Source organism: Erinaceus europaeus, chromosome 23, assembly GCF_950295315.1.
Source record: "Erinaceus europaeus chromosome 23, mEriEur2.1, whole genome shotgun sequence".
Classification (NCBI taxonomy): domain Eukaryota; kingdom Metazoa; phylum Chordata; class Mammalia; order Eulipotyphla; family Erinaceidae; genus Erinaceus; species Erinaceus europaeus.
In genome coordinates this window covers 1,206,369-1,218,054 of record NC_080184.1, presented here as the reverse complement: position 1 = coordinate 1,218,054, position 11,686 = coordinate 1,206,369, and the positions used below count along the sequence as shown (strand labels likewise).

General features: G+C 53.6%; 1 protein-coding gene across 2 annotated transcripts; it reads right to left on the bottom strand.

The window, feature by feature from the left end:
- Positions 1 to 1,081: 1,081 nt before the first annotated feature.
- On the bottom strand, positions 1,082 to 6,579 carry HMG20B (high mobility group 20B). Of its 2 annotated transcripts, none has more exons than XM_060182047.1 (10): positions 6,480 to 6,579; positions 6,177 to 6,232; positions 5,757 to 5,865; positions 4,067 to 4,270; positions 3,259 to 3,379; positions 3,078 to 3,124; positions 2,875 to 2,947; positions 2,493 to 2,708; positions 1,850 to 1,982; positions 1,082 to 1,585 (listed from the first exon to the last, which is right to left on the bottom strand). In XM_060182047.1, the coding sequence occupies exons 2-10, from the start codon at positions 6,212 to 6,214 to the stop codon at positions 1,558 to 1,560; spliced, it is 969 nt and encodes a 322-aa protein (XP_060038030.1). In that variant the 5' UTR covers positions 6,215 to 6,232; positions 6,480 to 6,579; the 3' UTR covers positions 1,082 to 1,557. The 2 variants fall into 2 exon arrangements, with proteins under 2 accessions (XP_060038030.1, XP_016044433.1); XM_016188947.2 differs by having other exon boundaries at positions 1,082 to 1,560.
- Between the last annotated feature and the right edge of the window lie 5,107 nt (positions 6,580 to 11,686).

Below are 11,686 nucleotides of genomic sequence, written 5' to 3'. Positions count from 1 at the left end.
CTTTCTTTTTTAAAAGATGTATTTACAGGGATGCAAGACAGCTCACTTCGATGCATGTGTCTGCTCTGCCCTGTGTGTGACCCTGGCGCCCACAGCACCAGAAGAAGCTCCCGTGTGCTGTGGCGTCTTTCCCTGGATCTGAAAGTCAGCCCAACACAGGTCCTGGCGGTGACAAAAAGACTGATTTATTTATGAGAGAGGGAGGGAGGAAGGGAGAGAAGCAGAGCCTCTCTCTGGCACATGCCATGCTAAGACGCACTCAGGACCTCAGGCAGGAGAGTCCAGCTGTACCCACTGCGCCCTCTGCTGTGACACAGAATGAAACACACATGCCCCTAAACTCAGAAGCCCTGTGCAAACAGCGACCCCTTTGGGCACACAGCTCTCAGTGGAGAAATATGCAAACTCCGTCCAGAATGACCAGCCCAGAGCAGGGTGGCACCAGCCAGCAGCACCCAGGTGACAATGTTTGTTGGCACCACCCCTTGGATGGAGCTGCTGTACCCCACAACCTCAGACTCGGGGCAGGAAAGACAGAGGTTTCTCCTCCTCATCTGATCCCCCCTCCCTCTCCTGTTTCCTTCCTGGAGGAGGTGGCCATCGTGGGCATCTCTTCGAGCCCGAGCCCCCTCCCTGTGCTGTCACGTCCAAATCTTCTTATAAGGACACCCGCCCGAGTGTCGGGCTCGGCCCCACCCAGAGCCACATGACTTCATCTTAACTAAGTATATCCACCAGATCCCAGTTTCCAAATAAGGGCGCATCTGGGGCTTGGGTGGGGGTTCAGCCACCCAGAGTTTTTCCTCAAGTCAGAAAACATTGTGACAGGGTGGTGGCCAGTGAGCCGATCTCCCTCGTCATCCTGGGACCCTCCCCACCCCAATTCAGATGAAATTGACCCCACCCACCCTGCAGCTGGGCTTCTAGAAAGAATGAAACAAATGGGAGGCCAGGCCCGGAACCTTCCAGACAGGCCACTCTGGGCAGGAAGTGGACAGATCAGCCCCCCCCCCCCACAGTTGAGACCACCCTCCAAAAAATAAATACACAGACTCACTGCTTAACATTTAAATTCCACTATCTTTTTAAATTTTTATTTAAAAAGTCCGGATTGAGCGAGCGGTGGGTGGGAAGGAGGCACGCACGCCTACCTGGGTCCCTCAGCTGGGGTGGACAGAATCAGCCCCCACCCAGTTCTGGGGCACAGAGAGTGGGCTGCTCTGGCAAGCAGAGGTCTCCACCCCTCAAGGGAGGGTGTCGCTGCTGGGTGACTGCCTGGAGGCTTGTGTCACCTGTTGGAGACCCCAGGGGAGCCCTGGGCCTCACAGCACTGGCTCTTCTCCACTGCACCCCATGTCCTGAGCTCCATACCCCCCCCAGTTCCATGTCCCCACACCCTTGGGTTCTGTGTCTTTCACGCTGCTATGGGGTAGGGTGTCAGGGAAGGTTGAAAGCTGGGGGGGGAGGGGCTGGAGCCCCCAAGGTGCAGAGTCCCAGGGTGGTCCCCAGAGCTGAGTGTCCTCCGGCTCCCTGGGTGGGGGGACCTCTCAGAGATGCTCACTGTGAAAGGAGAGAGGAGGTGGCCCTGAGGGGGACCCCAAGTTCTCAGACCCCACGCCCATTTGGGGAACCCCAGAACCCACCACTCTTGAAGCCTCCAGTTTCCATCTGTGAGAATCTAAGAGCTTCAGAGACCCCGCTGGACTGGTTAAAGGGAATGGGGGGACTGCATGGCGCCCCCCAGTGTCGGCCCACTAGAAGCCCGAGTTCAACAGCCCCATAGGGGAAGGCGTGAATGGTTAGGGCCGCCCCCATCTCCTGGTGGGGGGACCCCCTGTCGGGCACCCACCTAGCGACCTGGGCCAGGATCTCCTTGATGCGGACGATGAGCTTCTCATGCTGCGCTGGGTCTCGCTCGATGGCGCCGTGCAGCCGCGCCATGTAGAAGTCCAGGGTGCTCAGCGTGGGCGTCTCACCGGTGCCTGCGAGGGGACAGGTGGGGAGTCGGAGGTGGGGGCCAGGGAAGGTGGGTCTGGAGGGAGCGGCCAGAGGGGTGTGCCAGTGGTGGGGGGGTCAAGTCACTGGGGCGGGGCCAGCAGGCAGAGACCAGGAGGTGGGGCTGGCAGGATGGGGTGCGGCTAGGGACATGACCCAGGTTAGAATTAGCCAGCAGGATGGGAGGTGGGACTAGCAGGAGGCAAGGTTCGAGACAGGTCCAGGGCCGGATTTGCTGAGCCAGATTGGGAGGTGGAACCAGCAAGAGGGGCCATGGCCAGAGGCAGGGCCCAGGCTGGGATTGGCTGAGCATCCGAGGTGGGACTACCAGGGGGCGTGGCCAGAGATAGGACGAAGGGTGGGACTGGATGGATGAGCAGGCTCGGAGGTGGGGCTAGCAAGAAGGGGCGGGGCCAGGATACCCCGGTTCGGGAGGGTATCTGGCCAGGATACCCGGGAGCATGGCCATCCGCTGGCCCTGGACGGGGCGCCCGCACCTGGCACGGGCAGGGAGGCGAAGCTGGCAGTGAGCGCCTGGCGCACGGCCTGGAGCTGCTGCTGCAGAGCAAGTGTCCGCCGCTCCTCCAGCGCCAGCTCCTGCTCCAGGCGCTCCCGGGCGCTGCTCATGCTCTGCGTGTGCCGCTGCAGCACCGCGTTCTGCTCCTCGAATGCCACGTTCATCTTCCGCAGGCGCCGCAGCTCTGCTTCCCGCGCTGCGGGGCCGGTTTGGGAGGCGGGTCAGGGACCCGCCAAGTCGAGCAGAAGCTGAGTCTCCCTCTCTCCCCAGAGGATTCCCTCCTGACCCCCCCTTCCAGCCACTGGCTCCCCATCACCACCCACAACCCACCGCACCCCCAAACTCTGACCCAGCGCATTCACCTTTGTTTTGGTCCAAAAACTCTTCGGTGAAGATGGGGACGTCGAAAGTGGAGAAGCCATCACAGCCCCCACCCTGGGTCGACAGGACAAAACAGTGATTTTTTTTTCTTTTTAGATAAGGGGGGCTCCCTCCTTCCCAGCAGTCCCTGCCCCCTCCCCCCAGGCTTGGAGGATAGTGTGAAGGAGGGCGTGTGCGCTCTGACCTTGTGTCCGTTTAAGAGGGTGTTCATAAGTCCGGAGCCCGAGTCCTCTGGGGGTGGGGGCGGTAGGGGGAGGGCAGGGTCAATCTCCCAGGTGCCCCACCCGGAAGTAGCACCCCCCATCCCACATGTGGGGGTGTGGCCAGCCGCTGGGGGACGGGCAGGTGTGGCGGCCCCCCCCCACCTTTCTTGATCGTCTTCTCCTGCAACTTCTCGGCGCACATCTTATAGGCTTCCGACTGCTGGTAAGCCCGGAGCTCCTTCATGTACTGCTGCTTCTCGCGCTCCGCCTCGTCCAGGTACCGCTGGGGGCAGGGAGCACCAGGAGGCTCGGGGCTCTCTTCTGCCCCTGCACACAGCTCTGACCCACACACAGGGTGCAACGTGGACGCTTTTGGTTTGTCTCCCCCCACCCCAGCTGTGTTTCCTGAATATTTTGCAGTTTTCTCTTTTACTTTGTTTTGTAAATATTTGTTTATTCCCTTTTGTTGCTCTTGTTTTATTGCTGTAATTATTGTTGTTGTTATTGATGTCGTCATTGTTGGACAGGGTAGAGAGAAATGGAGAGAGGAGGGAAAGAAAGACTCCTGCAGACCTGCTTCACCGCTTCTGAAGCGCCCCCCCCCCCTGCAGGTGGGAGCCAAGGGCTGGAGCCAGGGGCTCGAACCGAGACCCTTACGCTGGGTCCTTGCGCTTTGCGCCATGTGCATCACGTGCGGTTAACTCGCTGCGCCACCGACTCCCCTTTTTTACTTTTTTTGGAGACTTGTGTATGCATGACTTCACTTCCCTAGACCTCTTGTTTTCGCCCCTTCAAATCGAGTGACGGAGGCGGCCAGACAGAGAGGGGAGAGGCCCGAGGCCGCTGCAAACCCCAGCCCAAGGCAAGGTTGGTTGACACTGGCCGGCAGGCTCTGTTCTACCCGGTTTCCTCCGATCTTTGGAGCGGGCTCAGAAGGGACAGTTAACCAGGCAGGGAGGGAACGGCCCACCTGCTTTTCGGCGGGCTGCAGCTTGCTCCACTCGGCCCCCAGCATCTTGGTGATCTCAGGGAACGGCAGGTCCGGGTGGCGAGTGCGGATCTGCTCCCGCCGCTCGTTCAGGAAGCGCACGTAGCCCGTGACCGGGGCCTTGGGCCCATTGGGCAGGATCTTCTTCCGCTTCTTGCCTTTGGGCCAGCCGCGCTTCTTCACCGGCTGTCAATTGGGGAGGTGGGGAGGTGTGAGCAGGGCTCAATGAGTGGGCGGAGTCAGAATACAAGGAGGGGCGGGAGCCGAGGGGGAGTGGGCGAAGTCAGAGTGAGCCAGAATACAGGGGCGGGGCCAGAGAAAGGATGTAGTGATATCTGTGCGGGTTCTCAAGAAAACCAGATCTGTGGGCGGGGCCTGGATGCAAGGGTAAGGCCTAGAGCGAAGTGGGCGGGGCCATAAGGTGATGTGTGGGTGTGGTAAGAATACAGGGAGGGGCGGGGCTCGGAAAGAGGGCGGAGTCTGAGAAAAGACCCATGTGTGGGCAAGGCCTCGAGAAAAACGCTAAGGGGGGGAAGCGGCGTGGCCACAGGGGCTGGATCTTAGTGTGGGCAGGGTCCTGTGCTGAGGCGGGGCCTTGACATGTAGGTGGGGCTGGGCCAGGTGAATAGGTGTGGCCTGCAAGGTGTGAGCAGGGGCGGAGGAGAGAGCCATTAGGAAAATGGGTAGGGGGGGTTGGGCTGTAGCACAGCGGGCTAAGGGCACATGGCACGAAACTCGAGGACCGGCTTAAGGATCCTAGTTCGAGGCCCCCCGCCTCCCCACCTGCAGGGGAGTCGCTTTACAAGTGGTAAAGCAGGTCTGCAGGTGTCTATCTTTCCCCATCTGTGTCTTCCCCTCTTCTCTCCATTTCTCTCTGTCCTATCCGGCAACAATAATAACCACAATAATGATAAGAACAACAAGGGCAACAAAAAAAGGAAAATAAATATTTTTTAAAAAGGAACATGGGGAAGTCGGGCGGTAGCTCATTGGGTTAAGCGCACGTGGCTCAAAGCGCAAGGATCCCGGTTCGAGCCCCCGGCTCCCCACCTGCAGGAGAGTCACTTCATAGGTGGTGAAGCAGGTCTGCAGGTGTCTATCTTTCTCTGCCCCTGTCTTCCCCTCCTCTCTCCATTTCTCTCTGTCCTATACAACAACAGCGACATCAATAACAACAATAATAATTACAACAAAACAACAAGGGCAATAAACGGGAATAAATCAATATTTTTTTTAAAAAGGAAGATGGGTAGAAGCAGGCAGAAGGATGGAGCCTGCGTGCTGTCGGTGGGGCCCCAGGGGCAGGGGTGGAGCCCCGGGACCGCTGGCGGGGCTAGAGGATAGAAGGAACCTGTCCGGGAACCTGGAAAGCTTGGAGTTATTGGTGTTGTCAGGGGGTCAGGACTAGGAGCATAAGATGGGGATCCCAGCAGGTATGAGAGATACTGGGGCTCGGTATTCAGCCCAGGGGTGGGGTTGACTGTCGTGGGCGTCGTCTCTTTCTGAGACAGGATTTAGTGAGTGGGCACCACTGGGGCTTGGCATCTGGTATGGGGAGCGGGCATCTCAGCCTGGGGAGAGATCTGGAGCCTGGGCAGGGCCACCGGGACTCAGACCCAACAAGGGCAGGGTGTCCAGGCAGGGAGGGCGGGGGAGACCCAGGGGCTCTCACCTCTTCCTCGTGCGACCCCTTCTCGCCGGCCCGCGGGCCCTCGCCGCGCTCTTGCTTGACAGCCACCACGAAGCCCCCATGCTGGCCCGGGACCTTGGCACCCGCCGGCCTGGGGACCAGATGCCAGAGTCACCGCACCCCGACGGCCAGCCTGGCAGCGAGGGACCCCGAGCGCTGGGAGGAGGGGTACGGGACGGAGGCTCTGGGGTACCCTGCGAAGGACTAGAATCCAGGAACCCCAAGCGCACCCTCACTCCCGAGGTCTGGGACAGGGGTGCTGCGCGGTGCGGCCGCTAGGGGACCCCTGGGAGGTGGGTCATGCCCCAGGTGGGGGGCGGGGGCAGTGAAGACCCTGTGTGTGGGGACCGGATCCCCCCATAGAGTGGGAGGGGCTGGGGGAGGGGAGGAGGCGGCACTCACGCGGCGGCCCCGCCTGGCTGCCTGGGGCCGTGGGACATGGCCGATCCCGGCCGCACCTGGAAGGCAGACGCGTAAAGGGGCGCCCCCAGGTGGGAGAGGGGAGCACCGAATGGGAGGGATCGGTGGCGGGAGGGGGGCTGGGAGGGACGGCGCCCCAGGGATCCTTTGTTGCGCGATCGTCCTCCCCCCCCCCCGGGAGGCCCGGGTCTGCACGCCGCTCCGGCCCGGGACGCCCCCCGGCACTCCCCGGACCCCCCTGCGCCCCCGCCCCGCCGCAGCCCCCGAGCCCGGGGCTGCTTTCACCTCCTAAGAAACTTTCCCGGACCTCCGGACCGCCGCGACGCTCCAACCTACCGCCCGTAGCCCGCCCACTCCGCACGGCCCCGCCTCCGCCCCGCCTTCTCCATGCTAATCACGGCCTCGGCCTGCGCTCCCATTGGGGGCCGCCTGTCGCGGGGACGTGGCTATTCAGATGAGGGCCGGCGCGCCGATCGGGGATTGGCTGTTCCCGCTGCGGGACCGCGTGGGAGGCAGGTTAGGGAAGCCCCGCGGCGGTGCGTCAAGTTCGGCTGCGCTTGGCCTCCCTCGTTGGACCAATCAGACTCCTCTTGGACGCCTGAAGGGGCGGAGTCTCGCTTAAAGGACCAGTCGGCACGGTGAGGACTCCTCCTCCTTGGTCTGTAGGAGAGAGGCCCCGCCCTTGCAGGCTCTGGGTACCACAGAGCCCGCCTGCCCCAGTTGCCATGGGGACAGAGCAGGATGATGCTAAGGGAAGAGGCTTAGGTTCTTCCAGGCTAAGCCTGCAGGAACATTTCCTATTTTTTCTACGTTCCTCTTCCTGCTCATTAAATGCAAGATTTTGAGATTCACTTTTTTAAAAAGATATTATTTATTTATTATTTTTTAATATTTATTTTCCCTTTTGTTGCCCTTGTTGTCTTTTATTGTTGTTGTAGTTATTGTTATTGTTGTTGTCGTTGTTAGATAGGACAGAGAGAAGTGGAGAGAGGAGGGGAAGACAGAGTGGGGGAGAGAAAGACACCTGTAGACCTGCTTCACCGCCTGTGAAGCGACTCCCCTGCAGGTGGGGGCTCGAACCGGAATCCTTATGCTGGTCCTTGCGCTTTGCGTCACGTGCACTTAATTATTTATTTATTAATGAGGAAGATAGGAGGAGAGGGAAAGAGCCAGACACCACTCTGGCACATGTGCTGCCGGGGATCGAACTCAGGACCTCATGCTTGAGAGTCCAAAGCTTAATTGCTGTGCAACCTCCCGGACCACTTGAGATTTACTTTTACAGCCATTTGCCATTTGGTGTCAAAACTGCCTTTGCTCTGTGACTATTTTCTTGTGAATGAAGAGTGTCTGCAGGCCCAGCCACCCGGCGTTCAGGCTAATTCACGCCGCATGTGCTCGTGCTCTTCCGGAACCGGGCAGAAACCCCGTTTTCATTTATATGCCCATTGATTTTCTTTTCTTTCCTAGTAATTTTGTCTTAAAGACTCCTAAGGCTTCGTTCATATGTATAGTTTGCAACTAAGTTATATTTGTGTACAGCCCACAGCATCCACCATCAAAATCCCTGTGCCCCTGTGGTTTTAAAAAATATTTATGTGGTCCAGGAGGTGGTATAGTAGATAAAGCATTGGACTCTCAAGCATGAGGTCCTGAGTTCAATTCCTGGCAGCACGTGTACGAGAGTGATGTCTGGTTCTTTCTCTCTCTCCTCCTATCTTTCTCATTAATAAATAAATTCTTTTTAAAAATTTATTTATTTATTCCCTTTTGTTGCCCTTGTTGTTTTATTGTTGTAGTTATTATTGCTATTGTTGTTGGATAGGACAGAGAGAAATGGAGAGAGGAGGGGAAGACAGAGAGGGGGAGAGAAAGACAGACACCTGCAGACCTGCTTCACCACCTGTGAAGCGACTCCCCTGCAGGTGGGGAGCCGGGGGCTTCAACCGGGATCCTTGTACTGGTCCTTGCACTTTGCGTCACCTGCATTTAACCCACTCTGCTACCGTCTGACTCCCTTATTTATAGTTTTAAGACTTGTTTACTTATTAAGAAGTGAGAGAGATTTTCTCTCCTCTCCTATCCTCTCCCGGATCAACTAGGAATACCAAAGGAGACCACCCGGACCGAAACAAGACAGGACTAGAATGACCACAGGAACCCAGTAAATCACCCGTGAGTACAAACACGCGTGGCTGGTGACAGAGAGGAGAGAGGGGCCTAAGGAGAGATTAAGTGACTGCTCACAGTTCAACAGTTTGTCAGTGGAGACACCACCTCCAGTCTGCTCCACCAACAAGGGGACAGCTGAAGGGAGGAAAGGACTCCCCAGAGACTCACCAAGTGCAACTCTGAGTCTCCATTGCTACTACCCTCAGAATCTGGAGCAGCAACAGGGAGGGACACCAGGGCACAGAGATCTAACCGGGAAACTCAGGAGAAGACCTATACCTCTGTGGCATAGCTGAGGGGCTGTGAAAGTCTCTTTGCATAACCACTGGATTATCTCTGCCACACCCTGCTTTATTTCTTGGTCAGGAGTCAGTGATTAAACAAAGAAGCCTATTGATAGTTTAAAAGCCCTCAGGCTCCCATAGCCTACAGGGGGAAAAAAAAAGGCTTTTACACCACTGAACTCCAACTCAGGGATTGAAAAAACTGTTAACTTATATAAAATGGTTAAAACAACAAGAAAAAATATTGGAGACTCGAACCAAGACAAGAGTCCAGCTAAAAGTCCTCCAGAGGGTGAAGCACAAAACAACGAGTTCAACATCCAAACATTAGCCAAGGAAATAATAACAGGAGTGAGTAAAGAATTTGAAAAAATTGTAATCAGAAATGCAGGAACAACAAATGAGAATATGGAAGAAAATTCTAATAATCTCATGGTTATTAGAGAGCTGAAAGCTGAAATCGCTGAGCTAAGAAGGCAACTAGCTGAACAAGCTAAAACAGTATCAGAGCAGGGCAACAAAATAGATGAACTCCAGAAAGCAGTAGAGGGCAGAGAGAATAGAATCAATGAGGCTGAAGACAGAATTAGCAAGATTGAGGATGAATTAGAGACAACTAAAAAAGAAGTAAGAGATCTCAAAAAGAGATTAAGAGATGCTGAAAACAACAATAGAGTCCTATGGGATGACTTCAAAAGAAACAATATACGCATTATTGGCTTACCAGAGGAAGAAAGAGAAGGGGAGGAAGAAAGCATTCTCCAGGCCATAATAGCTGAAAATTTCTCTAGTCTAGACAACACCAAAGACATAAAGATTCAAGAAGCCCAGAGGGTCCCAAACAGAATTAACCCAGACCTAAAGACACCAAGACATGTCATACTTAGATTGGAAAGGAATAAGGATAAAGAAAGGATCCTCAAGGCTGCAAGAGAAAAACAAAGAGTCACCTACAAAGGAAAACCCATAAGATTAGCAGCAGACTTCTCCATACAAACACTACATGCCAGAAGAGAATGGCAAGATATCTATCGAGTGCTCAATGAGAAAGGCTTTCAGCCAAGAATACTATATCCTGCTAGATTGTCATTCAGACTAGATGGAAGCATCAAAACCTTCTCAGACAAGCAACAGTTGAAGGAAGCAACCATCACCAAGCCTGCCTTGAAAGAAGTTCTGAAAGGTTTCCTATAAACAACCAGACCACCACAAATAGAACATATATCAAAACACTCTAAAACTCTACAAGAATGGCGTTAAAATATCTTCAATCTTTGATATCAATAAATGTGAATGGCCTGAATTCACCTATTAAAAGACACAGAGTAGGAAGATGGATCAGAAAACACAACCCAACAATATGTTGTCTACAGGAAACTCACCTAACGTAACAAGACAAACACAGACTTAAAGTGAAAGGATGGAAAACTATCATTCAAGCCAATGGCCCACAAAAAAGGGCAGGAACAGCTATTCTCATATCTGACATGATAGACTTTAAAATAGATAAGATTAAAAAAGATAGGAATGGACACTACTTAATGCTCAGAGGATCAGTCAATCAAGAGGACTTAACAATTATTAATATCTATGCACCCAATGAGAAACCATCTAAATACATCAAACTTCTACTGAAAGAGCTACAGCAATATATTAACAGTAACACAATCATAGTAGGGGACTTCAACACCCCACTCTCTCAACTTGACAGATCATCCAGGAAGAAAATCAGTAAAGACATAAGGGAGCTAAATGAAGAGATAGATAACCTAGAACTATTGGACATTTTCAGAGTCATTCAGAGCAAGTTGTGGTATATATACACAATGGAATACTACTCAGCTGTAAAAAATGGTGACTTCACCGTTTTCAGCCGATCTTGGATGGACCTTGAAAAAATCATGTTGAGTGAAATAAGTCAGAAACAGAAGGATGAATATGGGATGATCTCACTCTCAGGCTGAAGTTGAAAAACAAGATTAGAAAAGAAAACACAAGTCGAACCTGAAATGGAATTGGAGTATTACACCAAAGCAAAAGACTCTGGGGTGGGTGGGTGGGTGGGGTGAATACAGGTCCATGAAAAATGATGAATGAAATAGTGGGGGTTGTATTGCTAAATGGGAATCTGGGGAATGTTATGCATGTAAAAAAAAAAAAAAAAAAGAAGAAGTAGAAACGCAAAGCAGAAATTGACTGAGTTTGGAGTATGGCACCAAAGTAAGAAAGCAGAGGTACACTAGAGTTTGCAGTGAGTACCTCCCTAATACTTCCTCTCCACTTTTCCAAGCTTTGGGTCCATGATTGCTCAACTATTTGTTTGGCTTTGTATGTTAACTCTCTTTTCAGTCACCAGGTTCCAGGTGTCATCAGGATGCCGGCCAGACTTCCCTGGATTGAAGACACCACCAATGTGTCCTGGAGCTCAGCTTCCCCAGAGACCCATCCTACTAGGGAAAGAGAGAGGCAGACTGGGAGTATGGACCGACCAGTCAACGCCCATGTTCAGCGAGGAAGCAATTACAGAAGCCAGACCTTCTACCTTCTGCAACCCTCAATGACCCTGGGTCCATGCTCCCAGAGGGATAGAGAATGGGAAAGCTATTGGGGGAGGGGGTGGGATATGGAGATTGGGCGGTGGGAATTGTGTGGAGTTGTACCCCTCCTACCCTATGGTTTTGTTAATTAATCCTTTCTTAAATAAAAAAATAAATAAATAAATAAATAAAAAAAAAAAAAAAAAGAAGTGAGAGAGAGGGAGTTGGGCGGTAGCACAGTGGGTTAAGCGCATATGGTGCTAAGCGCAAGGACTGGCATAAGGATCCCGGTTGAGTCCTTGGCTCCCCACCTGCAGGGGAGTCACTTCACAGGCGGTGAAGCAGGTCTGCAGATGTCTGTCTTTCTCTCCCCCTCTCTGTCTTCCCCTCCTCTCTCCATTTCTCTCTGTCCTATCCAAAAATGACGACATCAACAATAATAACTACAACAACAATAAAAACAACAAGGGCAACAAAAAGGAAATAAGTAAATAAAATA